The 21,157-nt window shown below is 36.0% G+C and overlaps 1 protein-coding gene across 10 annotated transcripts in view; it reads right to left on the bottom strand.

Moving 5' to 3' along the window:
* PTPN13 (protein tyrosine phosphatase non-receptor type 13) overlaps positions 1-21,157 on the bottom strand; it is a 245,364-nt gene that overhangs the window by 149,080 nt on the left and 75,127 nt on the right. For all 10 annotated transcript variants that reach the window (XM_037021141.2, XM_037021144.2, XM_037021143.2 and 7 more), the window contains exon 3: positions 6,810-6,988. In XM_037021141.2, coding sequence (XP_036877036.2) covers positions 6,810-6,988 — 179 coding nt within the window. The remainder of the gene's footprint in view (positions 1-6,809; positions 6,989-21,157) is intronic.

The raw sequence follows: 21,157 nt of genomic DNA on the forward strand, positions 1-21,157 counted from the left end.
ACTTAAAAATCCAAATCCTTTATAATGACATCAATGTTTACTCTGACTTGCCTCTACCTCCATTTTTTAGGCAGATTTTTAAAGTTTTCCTTCTGTTCTCACTCATTCCCCTATCACAACCTAAACAATTAAGCACTACTAGATATTTTCTGCTGGCAAAGCAGATCTTTCTCTTTTCCAGCTTTACTTAAGCAGTCCTTTCCACCAAGAATTTTTAATCTGTCAGTAAAAGTTCTACCCATAATTGACAGTCCAGAGATGATGTTACCTATTACATATGTCCTGTAAGTCTCAAACAGGATAAAGCATTCTCTATTATATGATAGCTATATTTCATTTGTATCTCTAATGAAGCAGTTATTGAATACACTGTATTAGTTTAGATATTTCCTTGTTTGTATTCCTTGAAGGAGTCATTTTTATACATCTAAATATTCTTCTCAGCAACACAAAACTTGTACATAGTAGATATTCAGTACATGCCTCTAAATTCAGTTACACATACATGAACTTCAAGATAGCATAGTGTAGGCTATTTGTATCATATTTCTGTTTTAGATATCTTTCCAAAGATCCTCATATGTGAACACTGTTTCAATGAACCTCATATATGAAAACTATTTTCATAGCTTTAGCATAAAGGGCTAATTGCATATAAATATAGTTCTCTTAATATATTATTTTTGATTTGTGATTCTTTGAGACACTGGCAGTGCTTTAAGATCTTTATTGTATTTATTTCTCAGTATGTTAAATGAGTTACTATATATTGTTTGTATACATCATTATGTAAAATAACATCATTCTTAAAAATAAGTTATAAAATTGTATGCTTGCTAATCATCTATGTATATAGTGTAATGATTAATTCTGTGTCAAATTGACTGGACTAAGGGATGTCTAAATATTTGGTCAAACATTATTCTGGGTGTTTCTGTGAGTGTTATTAGATGAAATTAAGATTTAAATCAGTATACTAAGTAAAGCTGATTGCTTTCCCTAATGTGGGTGGACTCCTCAAATTAGCTGAAAGCCTGAATAAAAAAAAATGGTTTACCCACTCCCAAGCGAGAGAATTTTTGCTGCTTGACTGCCTTTGAAATAGGACATCATGCTTTTTCTTGCCTCCTGTCTTAAGCTGAAACATCAGTTCTTCCTGGGTCTGGAGTCTGCTGGCCTTCAGACTGGAACTACATCATCAGTTATCCTGGCTTGCAGGCCTTCAGACTCAAACTAGAACTATTCTGTTGGCTTTCCTGGATCTCCAGCAGGTATTGGGACTTGTTGGCCTCCATTACTGTTAATTCCTTATAATGTGTCTCTACACACATACACATACACATACTACTTTAAGCACTTTACAAGTATTATCTTTCTAATAACCGTATGAAGTACTATCACCTGATAAGTGGTAGTAGGCATAGAAAGATAAGTCACCTGAGGCTTTACAGAAACATAAGCAAGTTGCCTGAGGTCATATATCTTTCAAATGACACAGACAGAAATTCTACCGAGAACCCACACTTGATAAATATTTCTTGAGAAAATGGAATGGGATAATGATAAAATAGACATCACTGAAAAGGTTCACAGAGTACTTTCTACATCAACATTCATTCTCTAAAAAGAAGACAGAAAACCTTCAAAGATTTAGCTCATTGACCAGAAGACACAGGCTGGGTAACACACTGTAGTCTGATATGCAGATACCTTCCCAACCCAGTGAACTCTGTGAAGCAATATGGGCTGCTTTATGTGTGATGCATACGTAGCTCCTTTTAGCACCTGCCTTTGTGATGCTATTGTATGGCTATGCTTTTAACAGCAACAAAGCACAACTATCTTTGGGTAAGAAAAAATCCCAAGTTATATTTACTAACTCAACAAATGTTGACAGTCTCCTAGATGGTAGGTATGGCACATAGCAATGATTCTCAAATAGTATCATATATCAGAAGCACCTGAAAGGCTTGATAAAACAGATTTCAGGGTTCTACCTCCAGGGTCTCTGGATCAGTAGATTCGGAGTGAGTTCTGAGAACTTACTTTTTTAACAAGTTCCCAGATACTGCTGTGGCTGGGTCACAACCAGAGAGAACCACTGGCACAGAGCAGAGGGGACAGCATAGTGCAGAGGACAGACAGGGCCCCTCCCTTCTACCTCAAACTTTCTACTACAATAAACAAGACAAGATAATAAGATAATATGAAATATAAAAGTATACAGAGAGATTACCAAGAAGTGTAAGAGAAAGCTTTTAGATCTATAGTTGGCCAGGCAAGGAGGGGATAAGATAAGAGCTGAGATGGCATGAGTAGGTGTGAAATGAATATTCAAGGCTGAAGGAAGGGAATTCACAAAAGCTAAAAAGGAAGCAAGCATTTGACCGATCAAATATATTGAAGTAAATCCTGATGGCTGAAGCAGAGAGCCTGGGATAATGACTGCTCAGAGACAAGGCTGGGTGCAGTATGCCCTCAAAGGCCATGCTAAAGTTTAAGGGAAATAAAGGATCTATAAAAATAAAGCATTTTAAGCACCAAAGGGACAAGATTAAATATGAGTTTTTAAAACTGCACTGACTGCAGTTTAAAGAATGGACTGAACAGAGGCAAGAATAGAGGCAGAGAGATTATTATAAAGTATTTGTGGCACTGGTAGTTCATGATGGACAGAACAAGGTAGAAGCAGTGACGACTAACAGATAGGAAGGATGTGAGAGATAGAATACACAGGAATTAATCACTCACTGATTTTTAGGAAAGGGGGCCTGTAAAGAATGAAAAGTTAAGATACCTTAGACTCTTCCTTGCAAACTGGGGAAATGATGGTCCATATATTTATAGGGAGCACACAGAAAAGGAGAGCGGTTTCAGGGTGTTAAAATAAATAACAAATTTAGTTTCTGAGCTATTGAGTCTGAGATGCCAGTGAGACATTCCAGTGAAGATACCTAGCATATTTAAGTCAAGAGCTTTGTGTTAAGGATATATAAATTTGGGAGCTGGCAATATATAGTCACTGATGCTTAGCCTTTTGAAAAGAATCTGATAAAAGCTATGAGCTCTCTATCTAGAAAAATACATGCACATTTTTTTTTGCATGTATCTTTTGAATTTTTTAAATAGCTTCCTGAATTCATTTATTTGACCTCTAAGGGTATCATGGAACTTGGGTTAAGATTTCCTGATACAAAAAGCAATTGAACACATTTACTTGGTCATAACTCTTCTTTCAGTGCTTCCTAAGGGGGTGAAATAAGGGGGCAACTTTCCCCAAAATTATTTTTTAAAGCTCAAATCAGTAGAGGTTGTTATTTTCTAGTTTTGAAAGTAACCCATTTTCCCTCACACATTACCTTCTACATTTCATCACATTTGACATATCTGAGACAACCAGTCAGCTAGTTTCTGAGATCTATCTAAATACCTTAATATATCTAATTTATTTATTTAACTCTGTGCAACTATAGGTCTTAGAACACTAGTTTACATATACTATAAACCAAATTTGCTTCTATCTTCTGGAAGATACCCACTTATTATAGAACATCCCCATAGATCTGCTGAAGTGGATGTTTTAGGATCCATTCTGGTCCCCTATGTCTCTGTCTCTTTCATGGGGCTGAATTTCTATCATAAGAAAAATTCCTTCCACTTAAGATCTTGTATATGTAAAGACTGACATGATGAAAATATGGTACCTGACAAGAATAAACACATTACACTATTAGCTTTCAAAACACATTATCAGAAATTAATTTATTAGCTGGTGGAACATAGTACGTTGAAGTGATGACACTTTAAAAAGAGCTAAATTCCTATAGTGCTTTGTACCTATCACAACCACAGCATATGACTTTTTAAAAAAATTATAGAAAACATAACATTAATGTATCATCTTAGCCATTTTTAAGTGAACAGTTCAGTAGTATTAGTATATCCACATTGTTGTGCACCAGATCTCTAGAACTTACTGCTCTTGCAAATGTGAAACTCTATACTCATTAAACATTAATTCTCCCTCCTCCTACCTGCCCTGGATAACTACTTATTTACTTCTGTTTCTATGACTTTAGCAACTTTAGTTATATGAGTGTAATCACACATAGCTGTCTTTTTGTGATTGGCTTTTTGCTTAGTATAATGTCCTCTAGTGTCACCCATGTTGTAGGATATGAAAGGGTTTCCTTCTTTTTTAAGGCTGCACAATATACCATTGGATATATATGCCATATTTTCTTTATACATTCATCTACCAATGGTATCTGGGTTGCTTCCACCTCTTAGGTATTAAGAATACATTATAGTGAACATAGATGTGTACATAACCCTTCAAGATCTTGCTTTAAGCACTTTGGAATATATGTCCAGAAATGAGATTGCTGTATCACATGGTAATTCTATTTTTAATTTTTTTGAGGAACATTCATACTGTTTTCCACACAATTACACTATTTTACATTCCCGAAAACAGTGTGCAAAAGTTCTAATTTCTCTGCATCCTTGCCAACACTTGCCATTTCCTGTTCTTTTGATAGTGGCCAACCTAGAAGGTGTGAGGTGGTATCTCTATACCCCAGCATTTAAAATGTTCACTTTAATTATGTTGTTACATGTTGGACTCCAGTACTAGACAGTCCTGGAATTTCTTCTTGAGCCACTGTATACTTGTTTGAGCATCCTGACGCCACAGGGCAAAGCCCTCAGCAAATAAGAAAAGCACTTGTGCATCTGAAATGTGTACTTAACATTTTTTTCTTTTATTGTGGATTTTAAATTACTTACAAAAAAAATTTGTAACACCTGTGCAAAATTTTCATAATTAGAGAAAACTCCCCTGTAATTTAAAATTCAGTAGAACCTTTTAAAACTAAGACATTCATGGCTTTACTCTATTGCAGTGGTTTTTAGTTTTTCTGAGGTCATTAAACCCATTTAAGAGACTAATAAAGTTATGGTACTCTTCCCCAAAAGTGCTCAGACACACAAAACTTAGTATGCCATTTCATTGGTTTGTGAACATTCTGAAACTCAGTTAAAAGCTCAGTTTACACACACATCATGCCTGTTTCCAATGTTCTCATTACTCTCTACCTTTAAAAAATTTATTATTAAATGAACTATACAGAGTGTACAGAATGAATGCATACTATTAAAACTAAAAATGAGTAACTGTATATATGCTACTCAGCTTAATAAAACACTACCAGTAAATTTGAAAACCTTCATAATATGTAACAATGACCAACACCATATACATTCTATAGTATACAAAGTCCTTTACAAATACTTCATCTCATGTAATAGGAAATTTCTTAGGGTGAATGTCTTAAGCATTGCCTCTACCTCATAATTATTGTCTCCCTTCACTGGATGCTTTCCTTGTACCTTCCAAAATTAAGCAGCTCATGGAATATAAAAAGTAGATAAACCTAGATTCTCTACCAATTCTTAGCAGTCTTTTTTCAGATACACAATCAATAGCTCAATCAAGATCTTGTAGCTTAATCATCACACACACACACACAAATGCACATTACTCTTTCTTCCTGTGAAAAGGGAAACAGTCTTATTCATTGTCAGTAGAAAGATAAATTAGTACTATTCCTTTAGATGGCAATTAGGCAATGTATATCAAAATTTTAAATGCACATACTTTTTAATTTTAGCAATTCTGTTCTCAGGAAATTATAAGGTAATTTTTACACTTACGTGGAATGATATATGGGAAATGATATTCATAGCCAATTTTGAATTCTCCAAAGTTCCATATCTAAATCATCACAGCCTGCTACATACAATATATATACTTGTCCAAAGTTTTTCTCATAGCCTTGACAATGAAATTAGATCATCTTCTGATGTCAGTGAAGATTACTGTCAATTATGCTATTTCTATCATAAACTTCATTGTTCCATAAAGTAAATTGTTGAACTTAGTTTGCTTTACTTCACTGTATCTCTTTCATCCATAACTTTTTATTCGCAAGGCATTACACGATTTTCAGTTCTTTTCCCCAGATTATGAAAATTTACATTAGATTCCTATATAATCCTTAATCTCACCTAGTTATTCACTTTTTTCAAATTTACCATGTGAAATCACAAATCACATGGTATCACCCCTAAAAATCTGCCTCAGAAGGAAGTCTCAAGTTCTGGCACTCAAAGTCTTCACTCTGACCTAAAGCCTCCCTTTCTTCAAATGCAGCCTTCCAGGTAGCTAATGCTCTAGCCTATCTGGTCTGAGAAAACATCTCCCTATCACAGGGAGTAATTTTTATCTCTTATCATTGTACATACTAATAACACTGAGTGGAATATCCATTTCTACCTATTTTCACTTTTCTATATTCTACTCATTCTTCATAGGCCAACACAAATGCTACCTTCTCTGTGATATTACTCTAAATTAAAAATTAACTGCTCCTCTTCTAGACTCCCCAAATACTTCATCCATCTATTGAGTATTTCAATCTGCTGTATATTATAGACTATTCTGTACATGTTGATTAGGATCAATTTTGTAGTTATTTTTGTATCTTCCTCAAAAGCACAGTGCTTTATATATATAGCAGGCATTTAACAAGTACTTTTAAACAAATTAATAAATGGCTCACATTTTTTCATATTTTTCCTTAGGTCCACACATTTTTATAAAACTATTTTGAATTCTCAAAATAAATAGGAACTTCTTAGAATACACAAATACTCTAAGTTCAGTGGATTTTTCCCAGAGGCTTGAAGTCGGGTAGCCCAGTGTCTTCACTTTTCCTATCCCAATCAAGGAAAAAAGACTTAGTTACCTTTTCGACATCTGAGAGAGAGGTTAGCGATTGATTTTGAAGAACCTCTGGTGCAGTGAAAGCTCGGAGATCCTGACTGGAAATATTTTCATCTGTAAATGACACACTGCCAGACGGTAGCAGCAGCACAGACCATGGAGAAATGATGAAGCCGAGCGTGGCAGGATCAACTGTGCTTACTGGTTTGTATCCACACACAATAAAAAGAAAGAAGAAAATTGACTGTTTACAATTATAATTTGAGGAACTATACAGACTACTTAAATGAACAGCCCAGTCTATTAACATACATGTTAATCTAACAGTTATAATATGTAACTGTTAATTTGCAGTTATATACACTAAATGAACATACTACAAAAAGAGAGTGGGCTTCATATGTCTACTATTGCTGAAATTATTAACAATAATGCCTTGATTTGGCTAAATTTTTCAAAAGTTAGATGGTGGATCTTAGAAACTAGAAACAGACAACTTTCATTGTCAGCCATAAGAATTAAACATGGTTCAAATACTTTATCACAGTGACATTCATATGTGTATAAGGAAGAGTAGTACTGAAACTTGTTTGGGGATCATAGATTCCTTTGAGAATTTGGTGAAAAGTATAGTCTGTCTTTCAAGGAAACTGCCCATAATAATACTATACAAAAAGGGTTCATGGATCTCCTTATAGCGCATTTATGGATCCCACATAAAGATTCCCTAATTTAGACCATAGTGTTCTAAAACTGATAAAAAATAATTCCTTTGATAATTCATCAGATTTGGAATTAGTAGAGTTTTCAACTACAATGTAGTCTCTTTTTTAGAATCAAATATATATTTGTCTGAATTTGGGCTTTCTCTTGTTTACAGTCATTCATTATTTCACTAGAATTTCAGGTAGTTTCTGTACTACCAAGTGTGATCAAAGGGGTCTCTAAATTTTTTTTTTAATGCTTGCCTATGTGGGTGCCTGAGAGTCCATGGTTAAAAAATCTTATTTCCCAAAAGTAAAGGGGTTCTTCAGGCTCAACAAAACAGACCTTTTAGAGGGAACTTCAATTTGTCCTTCCATTTCAAAAGGAGGTTAATCTGGGTTTCAAAGTATCTGCTTAGTGAATTGGGTTACTCAAGAAACTGCTATAGGAAAGTCATAAAAGGCCTGTGACTAACAATGACATTATTATTCAGTCTCAATGGGTTATACTGATATTTAAGTCAAATCATAAGAAATTGACACAAGTCTACAGAACCGTCTGTCAAACATACAGTATCTATGCTTTCGTGAAAACAACTTTTATTGGAACCAAATTATCCATCCTTTCTGACTTTTAACTTCTCTGAATTATCAAGATTCTTATCATCAGAATTTGATTATGCTAATAAAACAAGTAAGCTATTAAAATTCATTTCTCCTTTGAAGACTGAAAACCAACTATATGTTCTGTGATTTATTAATCCAAAACATGCCTTTAATAACTGTGACAAGGAAGAAAATGAGTTTGAATGCATCCTTTAATCAGTCAGAACATCTTATATTTCACTGAAGCTGAGTTATAGACCAGTAGTCCTACCCAACCACATACCATGCTGCTAAAGACATGGTTCACAATTCTTATGGCAAAATATGTGTCAATGAATCATCACAGCTGGAAAGCCTTGGTATATTGTTACCTTTTCCAGCCACTTTATTCTGTTGAAAGCTTTTTCTTGGGTATTTCATGCACAAATACCACACAATCCAGCTAAAGAAATTAAACAAGGGAGAACAGTATTTTCTTTGCCACAGGAGGATGCTATTAGAAACACTGAGATTTAACATGTCACAGACATTATAAAACAGTCTAAAATCAATTCCTTACAAAGAGAACAAACACTAGGAGACCAAATAAAAGGCAATCCACTAATATCTCATATGAGATGATGGTCTGCAACTGCAGTGGTAGCCATATAGGTAGGTGGAAACTGAATGTATTTTATTTTATTTTATTATATTTTATTTTTTCTATATTTTCTATCAAGGTATTATTGATATACACTCTTATGAAGGTTTCACATGAAAAAACAATGTGGTTACTACATTTACCCATATTATCAAGTCCTCACCAATACTCCAATGCAGTCACTGTCCATCACTGTAGTAAGAAGTCACAGATTCATTATTGCCTTCTCTGTGCTACACTGCTTTCCCTGTGATCCCCCACACCATGTGTACTAAACATACTACCCCTCAATCCTCTTCTCCCTCACTCTCCACACGCCCTGCCACACCCCTCCCCTTTGGTAACCACTAGTCCCTTCTTGGAGTCTCTTGAGTCTGCTGCTATTTTGTTCTTTCAGTTTTGCTTCATTGTTACAACCCACAAATGAGGGATTTCATTTGGCACTTCTCCACCTGGCTTATTTCATTGAGCATAATATCCTCCAGCTCCATCCATGTTGTTGCAAATGGTAGGATTTGTTTCTTTCTTATGGCTGAATAGTATTCCATTGTGTATATGTACCACCTCTTCTTTATCCATTCATCTACTAATGGACACTTAGGTTTCTTCCATATCTTGGCTATTGTAAATAGTGCTGCAATAAACATAGGGGTGCAGATGTCTTTTTGAATCTGAGAAGTTGTATTCTTTGGGTAAATTTCAAGGAGTGGGATTCCTGGATCAAATGGTATTTCTATTTTTAGTTTTTTTAAGGAACCTCCATATTGCTTTCCACAATGGTTGAACTAGCTTACATTCCCACCAGCAGTGTAGGAGGGTTCCCATTTCTCCCCATTCTCGCCAGCATTTGTTGTTCTTAGTCTTTTTGATGCGGGTCATCCTTACTCGTGTGAGGTGAAATCTCATTGTGGTTTTAATTTGCATTTCCCTGATGATTAGTGATGTGGAGCATCTTTTCATGTGCCTGTTGGCCATCTGAATATCTTCTTTGGAGAACTGTCCTTCATATCCTCTGCCCATTTTTTAATCAGATTATTTGCTTTTTGGGTGTTGAGGCATGTGAGTTCTTTATATATTTTGGATGTTAACCCCGTGTCATATATATCATTTACAAATATATTCTCCCATGCTGTAGGATGTCTTTTTGTTCTGTTGATAGTGTCCTTTGCTGTACAGAAACTTTTTAGTTTGATGTAGTCCCATGAGTTCATTTCTGCTTTTGTTTCCCTTGCTCGAGGAGATGCTTTCAGGAAGAAGTTGCTCATGTTTATATTCAGGAGACTTTTGCCTATGTTGTCTTGTAAGAATTTTATGCTTTCATGACTTACATTCAGGTCTTTGATCATTTTGAGTTTACTTTTGTGTATGGGGTTAAACAATAATCCAGTTTCATTCTCTTGAATGTAGCTGTCCAGTTTTGCCAACATCAGCTGTTGAAGAGGTTGTCATTTCCCCCCCCCGTATGTCCATGGCTCCTTTATCATATTTTAATTGACGATATATGGTTGGGTTTATATCAGGGCTCTCTAGTCTGTTTCATTGGTCTATGTGCCAGTACCAAATTTTCTTAATTATTGTGGCTTTGTAGTAGAGCTTGAAGTTGGGGAGCATAATACCCCCAGCTTTATTCTTCTTTCTCAGGATTGCTTTGGCTATTCAGGGTCTTTCATGGTTCCATATGAATTTTAGATTGATTTTCTCTAGTTGGTTGAAGAATGCTGTTGGTATTTTGATAGGAATTGCATTGAATCTGTAGGTTGCTTTAGGCAGGATGGCCATTTTGACAATATTAATTCTTCCTACCCATGACCACGGGATGCGTTTCCATTTATTGATATCTTCTTTAATTTCTCTCATGAGTGTCTTATAGTTTTCAGAGTATATGTCTTTCACTTCTTTGGTTAGGTTTATGTCTACGTATTTTATTCTTATTGATGCAACTGTGAATGCAATTGTTTTCCTGATTTCTCTTTCTGCTAGTTCATTGTTAGTGTATAGGAATGCGACAGATTTCTGTGTACTAATTTTCTATCCTGCAACTTTGCTGAATTCAGATATTAGACCTAGTAGTTCAGGAGTGGATTATTTAGAGTTTTTTATATACAATATTATGTCATCTGCAAACAGGGACAGTTTAACTTCTTCTTTGTCAATCTGGATGCCTTTCATTTCTTTGTGTTGTCTGATTTCCGAGGCTAGGACCTCCAGTACTATGTTGAAAAGAAGAGGGGAGAGTGGGCATCATTGTCTTGTTCCTGATCTTAAAGGAAAAGCTTTCAGCTTTTTGCTGTTAAGTATAATGTTGGCTGTGTGTTTGTCATATATGGCCTTTATTATGTTGAGGTACTTGCTCTCTATACCCATTTTGTTTGCAGTTTTTATCATGAATGAATGTTGAATTTTGACAAATGCTTTCTCAGCATCTGTAGTTTTTGTTCTTTTTGTTGATGTGGTGGATGATGTTGATGGATTTTCCAATGTCGCACCATCCGTGCACCCTGGAATAAATCCTACTTGATCATGATGTATGATCTTTTTGATGTATTTTTGAATTCAGTTTGCTAATATTTTGTTAAGCATTTTTGCATCTATGTTCATCAGGGACATTGGTCTGTAATTTTCTTTTTTTGTGGTGTCTTTCCTGGTTTTGGTATTAGAGTGATGCTGGCCTCATAGAATGAGTTTGGAAGTATTCCCTCCTCTTCTAATTTTTGGAAAACTTTAAGGAGGATTGGTATAAGGTCTTCACTAAATGTCTTATAAAATTCAGTGGTGAAGCCATCTGGTCTGGGAGTTTTGTTCTTAGGTAGTTCTGTGATTACCAATTCAATTTTGTTGCTGGGAATTGGTCTGTTGAGATTTTGTTTCTTCCTGGGTCAGCCTTGGAAGGTTGAATTTTTCTAGAAAGTTGTCCATTTCTTCTAGGTTATCCAGTTAGTATACAATTTTTCATAGTATTCTCTAATAATTCTTTGTATTTCTGTGGTGTCCATAGTGATTTCTCCTTCCTCATTTCTGATTCTGTTTATGTGTGTATACTCTCTTCTTTTCTTGATAACTCTGGCTTGGCATTTATCTATTTTGTTTATTTTCTAAAGAACCAGCTCCTGCTTTCATTGATTCTTTCTATTGTTTTATTCTTCTCAATTTTATTTATTTCTGCTCTTTTCTTATGTCCCTCCTTCTGCTAACTTTGGGCCTCATTTGTTTTTCTTTTTCTAGTTTCATTAACTGTGAGTTTAGAGTGTTCATATGGGATTGTTCTTCTGCCCTGAGGTAGGCCTGAATTGCAATATACTTTCCTCTTAGCATGGCCTTTGCTGCGTCCCACAGATTTTGTGGTGTTGTCATTTGTCTCCATATATTGCTTGATCTCTGTTTTTATTTGGTTATTTAGGAGCATGTTGTGAAGCTTCCATGTGTTTGTGGGATTTTTCATTTTCTTTGTGTAATTTATTTCTAGTTTCATACTTTTGTGATCTGAGAAACTGGTTGGTACAATTTCAATCTTTTTGTATTTACCGAGGCTCTTTTTGTGGCCTAGTATATGATCTATTCTTGAAAATGTTCCATGTCCACTTGAGAAGAATATTCTGCTGCTTTTGGGTGTAGAGTTCTGTAGATGTCTGTTATGTACATCTGTTCTATTGTATTGTTCAGTGCCTCTGTTTCCTTCCTTATCTTCTGTCTGGCTGATGTGTCCTTCAGAGTGAGTGGAGTGTTGAAGTCTCCTAGAATGAATGCATTGCATTCTATTTCCCCTTTTAATTCTGTCAGTATTTTTTTCACTTATGTAGGTGCTCCTGTGTTGGGCACATAGATACTTATAATGGCTATGTCTTCTTGTTGGATTGACCCCTTTATCATTATGTAATGTCCTTCTTTGTCTCTTGTGACTTTCTTTGTTTTGAAGTCTATTTTGTCTGATACAAGTAGTGCAACTCCTGCTTTTTTCTCCCTATTAGATGCATGAAATATCTTTTTCCATCCCTTCACTTTTAGTCTGTGCATTTCTTTGAGTTTAAAGTGAGTCTTTTGTAGGCAGCAGATAGATGGGTCTTGTTTTATAATCCATTCAGTGACTCTATGTCTTTTGATTGGTGCATTCAGTCCATTTAATTTTAGGGTAATTCTCGATAGGTATGTACCAATTCATGCTTTAGATTCGTGATTACCAAAGGTTCAAGGTTAACTTCCTTTCTATCCAAGAGTCTAATTTAACTCACTTAATATGCTATTGCAAACACAATCTAAAGGTTCCTTTTTTTTCTCCTCCATTGTTTATATATTAGGGATCATATTCTGTACTCTTTGTCTATCCCTTGATTGATTTTGGGGATAGGTAATTTAACTTTCCATTTGCTTAGTAATTAGCTGTTCTACTTTCTTTCCTGTGGTTTTATTGCCTCTGGTGACAGCTACTAAACCTTAGGAACACTTCCATCTATAGCAGTCCCTCCAAAATACACTGTAGAGATGGTTTGTGGGAGGTAAATTCTCTCAGATTTTGTGTATCTGGAAACTGTTTAATCCCTCCTTCAAATTTAAATGTTAATCTTGCCAGATAAAATATTCTTGATTGTAGGCCCCTCTGCTTAATTGCATCAAATGCATCACACCACTCCTTTCTGGCCTGTAAAATTTCTGCTGAGAAGTCTGATGATAGCCTGATGGGCTTTCCTTTGTATATGATCTTATTTCTCTCTCTGCCTGCTTTTAATAGTCTGTCCTTATCCTTGATCTTTGCCATTTTAATTACTGTATGTCTTGATGTCTTCCTTAGGTCCCTTGTGTTGGGAGATTGGTTGATCTCTATGGCCTGAGAGACTATCTCCTTCCCCAGAATGGGGAAGTTTTCAGCAATTACCTCTCAAAGATTTTCTATCCCTTTTCTCTCTCTTCTTCTTCTGTACCCCTATAATGCAAATATTGTTGTTTGGATTGGTCACACAGTTCTCTCAGTATTCTTTCATTCTTAACGATCCTTTTTTCTCACTGTGTCTCAGCTTCTTGGTATTCCCCTTCTCTATTTTCTATTTCATTTATCATCTCCTCCACCATATCAAATCTGCTTTTAATACCCTCCATTGTGCTCTTCAACGATTGGATCTCCAACCAGAATTCATTCCTGAGTTCTTCAATATTTTTCTGTACCTCCATGAGCATGTTAACAATTTTTATTTTGAAATCACTTTCAGGAGGATTAATGAGGTCGATGGCATTTAAATCTTTCTCAGGAGTTGTATTCATAATTTTACTTTGAACCAGGTTTCTTTGGCATTTCATATTTATATATGGCACCATCTAGGGCCCAGAAGCTTTACTTTCTGGAGCTGCTCAACTCCTGAAGGAATGTTTGGGGTCACAGGGGAGTGGTATTGGTGCCTTGGTGGAGGAAAGAGCTGTTTTCTGCTTCCTGGCTGCTATGCCTGTCTCCACTGCCTGAACCAGTGGGATGAGCACACAGGTATAAGCCTCTATGCTTTGTGTTTCTAGTTGCTGTACACAGGTCTTCCATCTGGCTGGCCTAACCCCAAGGTATGGTTTGCCTGTTTGCCTTGTGAACAAGGTGGGGATGGCTGAGATACAGGTGCAGTAGGCTGCATATCATGGAGGGGGTCCTTGGAGCTGTGTACCCAGCCAGGGAAGCTGGAGCCCCTGAAGATCATGAAAGCTCCCAACTTGCTGGGCAGAGTGCACCCGGACAAGTTTGTCCTTTCCCCCTAGCATTAAGCTCTGTGCAATCCTTGTCCCTTTAGCAGTCCTCTTGCTGTTAGGAAGCCTCCCACCATTCTTTCATCCCAGAGCAGCCGGATATGGATCCCTGCTTTCCACAAGCATCTGGAATCTCAGTTTCTCCAGGAATTCTGCCTGTCTTGGCTTTCCAAACCCCTAGTCATGAGAGTACCATGGAAGCACTATCAAATGAAATGTAGGTTTGTGCTCCCAGAGCAGATCTCCAGAGTTAGGTATTCAGCAGTTCCAGGTCTTCACTCCCTCCCCACTCCATTTCTCTTCCTCCTCCCGGTGAGCTGGGGTGGGGGAAGGTCTTGGATCCCGCTGGGCCATGGCTTTGGTACATTACCCTCTTCTGTGAGGTATATTCTTTTCTCCAGGTGTATGCAGTTTGGTGCAGTCCTCTTTCCTGTTATTGTTTCAGGATTAGTTGTATTAATTATATTTTTGTATTATATGTAGTTTTAGGAGGAAGCCTCTGTCTCACTTCTCATGCCACCATCTGTAATCCTCTCTCCCTTCTGGATCAACCAAATGTATTTTAGAGGTAGTAACAACAGAATTTCCAGACAGACTGGATGTGGAGTGAGAGAAAGAGAGGAATCAGGATGACTCCTGATTTTAGATTCAGGAACAGAAAGGTTAAACTGTTATCAACTGTGATAGGGAAGACTACAAGATAGCACAGACTGGGATTGGGAGATGGTGGTAGAACTATAACTTTACTTGGGACATATTAAGTTTAAGGTATCTGTTAGATATTCAAATTGAGGTGTGAGGTAGGCAGGTGGATCTGGAGTTTAGCAGAAAAGTCTGAATTAGAGATATATTTTGGGAGTCACTGGCCTAACAGATTAAATTTAAACCCTTGAAACTAAATGAGATCAACAAAAGTGAGTTTAGATAGAAAAGAAATCAAGAACCAGGACTGCACCTTGGCTACTCCAACATTAAGATTGACTGCTCCTCCTCAGTCTTTCTCTTCAGGTTGTTCTTCCCCTTGGCATCCATGCAAGTATGGTGCTGTAATTTCCTTCTCACACCTCTCTTTTCCCTCATCACAGCCAATCTCCACACAACTATTTTAATTAATTGTTTTTACTAGCCTTTCTATGCAGTTCCCCAGTATCCAATCCTGAACCTAAGAGAGGAGCTGGAATTCCAACTCTCATGCCTAATTTTGGTCAGCCTTATTTGGGGACAGAATTATGCTTTCTGGTATACTTATCATTTGAATTTATAAATTATTGGGAATCTCAGCTAACACAGAGCCAGGAATGCCACCCTGAAGTCTAAATATTAAGTCCTATCCTGCCAGATTGGATGCTGGTGACCACTCAGTCCTGAAAAGTGCTTTCTGCACTCCTCATCCCAGGGCACTGACTGCCTCTACCTCCTCCTTGAGAAAGAAACACAGAAGAGAATCTCTTGAAGGTGGAAGCCATCCATAATTGCTTATCACTCAGTAATTAGGAGATTTATTGCTTTATCAGCACAACCAAGGTCAGTAAAACTATTATTCTGGTAAGAACTGTATCAATCACCTTTTGCTGATTATCACAGGTTTTTTTGTTATTTGTTTACTGAAATTATAAAGCATACCATTACTTTAAGTATGACGCATTTAAACATAATCTTCCCAACATTACAGAGTCCATAGTACAGTTGGGGAGATAAAATGTACGCATAAATATGTACATATAGTATAAGGTATCTAAGAGACAAAAAGAAAACAAAAGAGAGTTAAAGGACAGCAAAAAATTCAACTACAATAGAGAATTAATTTCATTTTTTATATGTGGTCCTTTAAGAGTAAGATTTGACTATGGTTAAGGGGAAGATTCCAAAGAGAAAAAAATAGCAAAACCAAAGGTATGTGGTCAGGCAATTATTAAGTTTCTACAAGGAACAGCAGGAATTTTGGGCAGAGGAATTGTGAGGAGCACTGAGAAACAGAAGTTTCAAGGTGGATCATATTATAAAACACACACAAAAGAAATGACACAAATGTTTTCATTATTTTCAAATGTCCTTTTGTGATTTTTAAATGTCTTGTAATAAAGCTAAAGCAGCTGTCAAAAGAACTTCATTGTCAAATTCCCAAACTCCCATGGTATTTTAGTACAATATTCTTTAGAAAACAGACAATAAAATATATTTGTCAATGATTGTAAAGGGTTATGTAAACTCCCAAGTGAGGAAATTTAGAGTAGTGGGCAGAATCAGTATAATTTACCCTCTTTATCTAACTATAAAAGGAAGGAATTTAAGGCAAATGTTTTCAAAATCCTTCAAAGAATGCTAACAAAAAAATATTCAAAAATAGAATTCTAGAAGCTTGTAATTTGATGTCCTTTAATGTTTTAGTTGTGTGATGATTGCCCTCAAGAATGCTATTGTCATGAAAGAGTAACTGATGAACTGTAGCCAAATGATTCTATTTATAGACTTTAACCCACATTCCATAGAAAAATTTGTTTAAACAGAATTTCAAGCAGCTAGAGGCAAAATGAAAAATAAGCAGAAATTTAATATAGAAAGAAACATCTTAGAGCTTTTTTTCTTTTGGTATCATTAATATAAAATCACATGAGCAACATTGTGATTACTAGATTCCCCCATTATCAAGTCCCCACCACATATCCCATTACAGTCACAGTTCGCCAGTGTAGTAAGATGCTGTAGAGTCACTACTTGTCTTCTCTGTGCTATACTGCCTTCCCCGTGCCCCCAACCCCATGTTATGTGTGCTAATCATAATGCCCATTATTCCCCTTCTCTCTCCCTTCACATCCACCCTCCCCAGTCCCTTTCCCTTTGGTAACTGTTAGTCCATTCTTCGGTTCTGTGAGTCTGCTGCTGTTTTATTCCTTCAGTTTTTGCTTTGTTTTTATGCTCGACAGATGAGTGAAATCATTTGGTACATGTCTTTCTCTGCCTGGCTTAATACCCTCTAGCTCCATCCATGTTGTTGCAAATGGTAGGATTTGTTTTATTCTTATGGCTGAATAATATTCCATTGTGTATATGTACCACATCTTCTTTATCCATTCATCTACTGATGGACACTTAGGTTGCTTCCATTTCTTGGCTATTGTAAATAGTGCTGTGATAGACATAGGGGTGCATCTGTTTTTTTGAAATTGGGATCCTACATTCTTAGGGTAAATTCCCAGGAGTGGAATTTCTGGGTCAAATGGTATTTCTATTTTGAGTGTTTTGAGGACCCTCCATACTGCTTTCCACAATGGTTGAACTAGAGACGTTTTTTTTTGTTTGTTTGTTTAAGTTTCATTGATATACAATCTTATATTGATTTCAAATGTACAACACAGTAGTTCAACAGTTACCCATATAATTAAATCATCATGCCCTCTGGTGCAACTTTTATCTATCAAGCTAGAAAGATATTACAGAAACACTGACTATATTCTCGATGCTGTACCACTGTCCCAGTGACCAACTTCTATTGTGATTGCGAATCACTGTGCCCCTTTATCCCCCTTCCCCTCGACCCCATCCACCTCAACCCTCCTCCTTGGCAACCACTAATCACTTCTCAGCATCGGACTGTAATGCTGTTTTGTTCCTTCTGTTTTGCTTTGTTTTCATATTTCACAAATAAGTTAAATCATATGGTTATTTCTCTTTCTCTGCCTGATTATTTCACTGAGCATAATAATCTCTAGATCCATTCATGTTGTTGCAAATGACAGGATTTCTTTTTTTCTCATGGCTGAATAATATTCCATTGATGGACACTTTAGTTGCATCCATACCTTGACTAGTGCAAATAGTGCAGTAATAAACATAGGGGTATATAAATATTTTGAATAAGGGATTTTGTTTTCTTTGGGTAAATTCCTATAAGTGGAATTACTGGGTCAATGGTATTTGTTTTTAGTTTTTTGAGGAACCTCCATATTGCTTTACACAGTGGCTGCACCAATTTATATTCCTATTAACAGTATAGGACGGTTCCCGTTTCTCTGCATCCTTGCCAACATTTGTTTTTTCTTGTCTTTTGGATAGTGGCCATTCTAACTGGTGTGAGGTGATAGCTCATTAATGTTTTAATTTGCATTTCCCTTATGATTAGCGATGTGGAGAATCTTTTCATGTGCCTGTTGGCATTTGTATTTCTTCTTTGGAGAAGTGTCTGTTCAGGTCCTCTGCCCATTTTTAATCAGGTTATTTGTTTTTTGGATTTTGAAGTGTGTGAGTTCATTTTTATTTTGGATGTTAACCCCTTATCAGATTTGTAAATTTGTCATTTACAAATATATTCTCCCATACTGTAGGATGCCTTTTTGTTCTGCTGATGGTGTCCTTTGCTGTACAGAAGCTTTTAGTATGATGTAGTCCTACTTGTTCATTTCTGATTGTTTCCCTTGACCAAGGAGATGTGTCCAGGAAAAAATTGCTTATGTTTAGTTCAAGAGATTTTTGCCTGTGTTTTCCTAACAGTTTTATGGTTTTATGACTTACATTCAGGTCTTTGATCTACTTCAAGTTTACTTTTGTGTATGGAGTTAGACAATAATTCAGTTTCATTCTCTTACATGTGGCTGTGCAGTTTTGCCAACACCAGTTGTTGAAGAAGCTGTCTTTTCTCCATTGGATATTCATGGCTCTATTATCATAAATTGACTATATATATGTGGGTTTAAATATGGGCTCTCTGTTTTGTTCCATTCATCTGTGGGTCTGTTCCTGTGCCAGTACCAACGTTTTGATTACTGTAGCTTTGTAGTAGAGTTTGAAGTCAAGGAGCATAATTCCCTCAGCTTTGTTCTTTTTGTTGAGGATTTTTGAATCTAGTTCATCATGGATATTGGTGTATAGTTTTCTTTTTTTGTAGTGTCTTTGGTTTTGGTATTGATTCTGTGAGCTTTACTGGCCTCACAGAATGAGTATGGCAGTATTCCCTCCTCTCCTACTTTTTGGAATATTCTAAGGATGACTATTAGCTCTTTAAATGTTTGGTAGGATTCAGGATTCAGGTGTGAAGCCATCTGGGATTTTGCTTTTTGGGAGTTTTTTGATTACCAATTCGATTTCATTGATGGTAATTGGTCTGTCCTGATTTTGTTTCTTCCTGGGCCAATCATTGGGAGGCTGCATTTTTATAGGAACTTGTCTACTTCTTCTTATATTTTTTTCATGGTGTGCTTTAATAATTCTTTGTATTTCTGTGGTATCTATTGAGATTATTCCTTCTTCATTTCTGATTTTGTTTATGAGTTTACATTCTCTTTTTTTCTTGATAAGTCTGGCTAGGGATTTATCTATTTTCTTTCTCAAAGAACTAGCTCCTGGTTTCATTGACTTTTTCTATTGTTTTATTCTCAATTTTATTTATTTCTTATCTGCTCTTTATTATGTTCCTCCTTCTACTAACTTTGGGTTTCATTTGTTCTTCTTTTTCTAGTTTTTTTAAATTGTGAGTTTCAACTGTTTATTTGGGATTGTTCTGGTTTCTTGAGGGAAGTCTGTGTTGTTATGTGCTTTCCTTTTTAGAACTGTTTTCACAGTGTCCCACAGATTTTGGGCTGTTGAATATTGGCTTTCATTTGTCACCATGTATTGGCTGATTTCTCTTTTAGTTTGTTCATTTATCCATTGATTATTTAGAAGCATGTTGTTTAGCCTCCATGTGTTTGTAGACTTTTATGTTCTTTTGTGTGTGTGAGATCTGTTTCTAGTTTCATACCATTGTGGTCTGAGAAGCTGCTTGATATAATTTCAACCTTTTTTATTTTATTGAGGTTCATTTTGTGGCCTTGTATGTGGTCCTTTCTAGATAATGTTCCATGTACACTTGAGAAAAATGTGTATGCTGCTGCTTTTGGATGGAGTGCTCTGTAGATGTGTACTAAGTCCTACTGATCTAATGTATTGTTCAGTGCCTTTGTTTTTTTATTTATTTTCTGTCTGGTTGATCTATTGATGTGAATGGTGTGTTAAAGTCTCCTAAAATGAATGTGTTGCATTCTAATTCTTCCTTTAATTCTGTTAGTATTTGTTTTACATATTTAGGTGCACCTATGCTGGGTGCATAGATATTCATAATGGTTATATCCTCTTGTTGGATTGACCCCTTTGTCATTATGTGATGTCCTTCTTTGTCTCTTGTTACTTTCTTTGTTTTGAAATCTATTTTGTCTGATATATGTACTGCTATTCCCACTTTTTTCTCCCTTTTATTTGCATGGATATCTTTTTCCATCCCTTCTCTTTTAGTCTGTGTATTTCTTTGGGTTTGAAATGAGTCTCTTGTAGGCAGCATCTAGATGGGTCTTGTTTTTTTATCCATTCTGCCACTCTGTAACTTTTGATTGGTGCATTCAATCCATTTACACTTAAGGTGATTATTGATAGATATGTATTTATTGTCATTTTATTAATTGTTTTCTGGTTGTTTTTTATAGCTTGTTTCCATTCCTTTCTTCCTTTCTTATACTCCTCTCTTGTCATTTGATGGTTTTCTTTAGTGTTGTAATTGGATTTCTCTTAAAAATTTTTTTTTGTGTATCTACTGTAGGCTTCAGTTTTGTGGCTATCAAAGGTTTAAGAATACCTTTCTTACTATATAACAGTATCATAAGGTTTTGATTACTCTATTTCAAATACAATCTAAGGTTACCTTTTCTTCTACTTCCCCCAGCTTTGTTCCTCCAACTT

This window comes from Manis javanica, chromosome 5, assembly GCF_040802235.1.
Source record: "Manis javanica isolate MJ-LG chromosome 5, MJ_LKY, whole genome shotgun sequence".
Taxonomy (NCBI): Eukaryota; Metazoa; Chordata; class Mammalia; order Pholidota; family Manidae; genus Manis; species Manis javanica.